The sequence below is a fragment of the Phaethon lepturus genome, unplaced genomic scaffold (assembly GCF_000687285.1).
Source record: "Phaethon lepturus isolate BGI_N335 unplaced genomic scaffold, ASM68728v1 scaffold23840, whole genome shotgun sequence".
Classification (NCBI taxonomy): Eukaryota; Metazoa; Chordata; class Aves; order Phaethontiformes; family Phaethontidae; genus Phaethon; species Phaethon lepturus.
In genome coordinates, this window is record NW_010511521.1 from 3,187 (window position 1) to 4,665 (window position 1,479).

The window sequence follows — 1,479 nt, forward strand, 5'->3', positions numbered from 1 at the left end:
CCTCCCGCTCCGGTGCCCGTGCAGGAGGTGGTGGGGCTGCAAGGTGGACACCCTCCTTGCCCGGTCCCCTGGCCCCCAGGTACTCACTTGGCAATGGCCAGGAAGGCCAACTCCACGTTCATGCCCGTCTTGGCGCTCGTCTCCATGAAAGGCACCCCGTACTCCTGCAAGGGCAGCACGGCCCCGTCAGCAGCCAGCCCCAAAATGCCCTCCTGCCCCTCCAAATCCTCCCTGTCGCCTGGTTGAGGCTTGGGGACAAGGTGCTGCCGTCCCCTCCCTGCCTTGCCCCAGGTTGTGTGTGCAAGCGGCTGCGGCACTGCCCGTGCCAGGGCCAGGCGGGTCTGGGCACCCACCAGAGGGGATGGCACGGCTGTGTGGGGGCCCTGAGCAATGTACAATTGTCGGGGGGGCTGCAGCCGGGTTAGACCCTGGCATGGCTCACCCTGGCCAGCGATGCTCCATCCTCCGTCCTCACAGCCCTCTCGCTGCTAGCCAGCTGGCACCCTGGGGGCAGCCGGCACGCGGGCAGCGTGGGGTGTGCAGGGGGCTGCCAGGAGCTGGGGGCGTCAGGGACCCGGGAACATCCAGTGCCTAGAGGAGAATCTGGGACCTGCTGAGAATCTGGGACCTGGTGGCATCGAGAATGTGGGGGGTATCTGGGACCTGGGGACACTGGGTAGCTGGGGCAGCATCCAGTACCGGGGGTCATCCTGGACCCAGGGGGCTTCTGGTACCCTGCTGGGCATCGAGTACCCAGCATCAATCCAGGATTCAGGGGGCATCCAGTCCCAGGGGAAAATCCGGTACCCAGTCAGGCATTGGGCACACGGCAGCATCTGGGTGGGCATGTGGGACCTGGGTGGGCATCTGGGACTTGGGGCTACCTGGGATCTGGGGTTGTATCCAGGACCCGGGTGAGCACCCCTTAGCCAGCAGCATCCCTTACTGGGAGCATCCTGTACTGGCAGCCTCAGCCTCGTGCTGCCCTGCATTGGCCACCGGGAACACTGGCCCCTCAGTCCGCCCTCAAACGCCCCAAACCTTTGGGGTCACTCTGGGCTTGGCTGAGCCCAGAAAGCAGCAGAGCCTGGCAGTGGGTGCAGGCAGGGTGCACCCAGAGAGCAGGCAGAGTGCCCACTGAGCCCCATCCCTCCACAGCCACGGGGACGGCAAGGGCAGGGCAGGGCTGGGGCGGCACGGCACGGCAAACCGTGGGGTGAAGGGGGACCCTGCACACACCTTATTGCCCAGCAGCATGATGACCACGTCCTTCTGGGCATACTCGTGGATCTCCGTCAGCCAGGCCTGTGGGGCAGCGGGGCTGTGTTGGGGTGGGTGGTACCCCCGTCCCTTCCCTCTCAGCCCTCACCCTCCCCATGAGGATGGGGAAAGCAATCTTTTTTTGGCATGGGAACCATTCCAGCATCACAGCCAAACAGTCCTGAAAACGCCTCGTCTCCTGGCTACGGCCCAAGCCTA

The 1,479-nt window shown here is 65.2% G+C and overlaps 1 protein-coding gene across 1 annotated transcript in view; it reads right to left on the reverse strand.

The window, feature by feature from the left end:
• Positions 1 to 83: 83 nt before the first annotated feature.
• The window catches only part of LOC104618643 (ras-related protein Rab-37-like), a gene marked incomplete at its 5' end in the record, with an annotated part of 2,558 nt that continues 1,162 nt past the window's right edge, over positions 84 to 1,479 (reverse strand). Inside the window, 3 exons of the mRNA XM_010284291.1 lie at positions 84 to 164; positions 443 to 488; positions 1,229 to 1,305. Of these exons, the coding sequence (XP_010282593.1) occupies positions 84 to 164; positions 443 to 488; positions 1,229 to 1,305 (204 nt within the window). The remainder of the gene's footprint in view (positions 165 to 442; positions 489 to 1,228; positions 1,306 to 1,479) is intronic.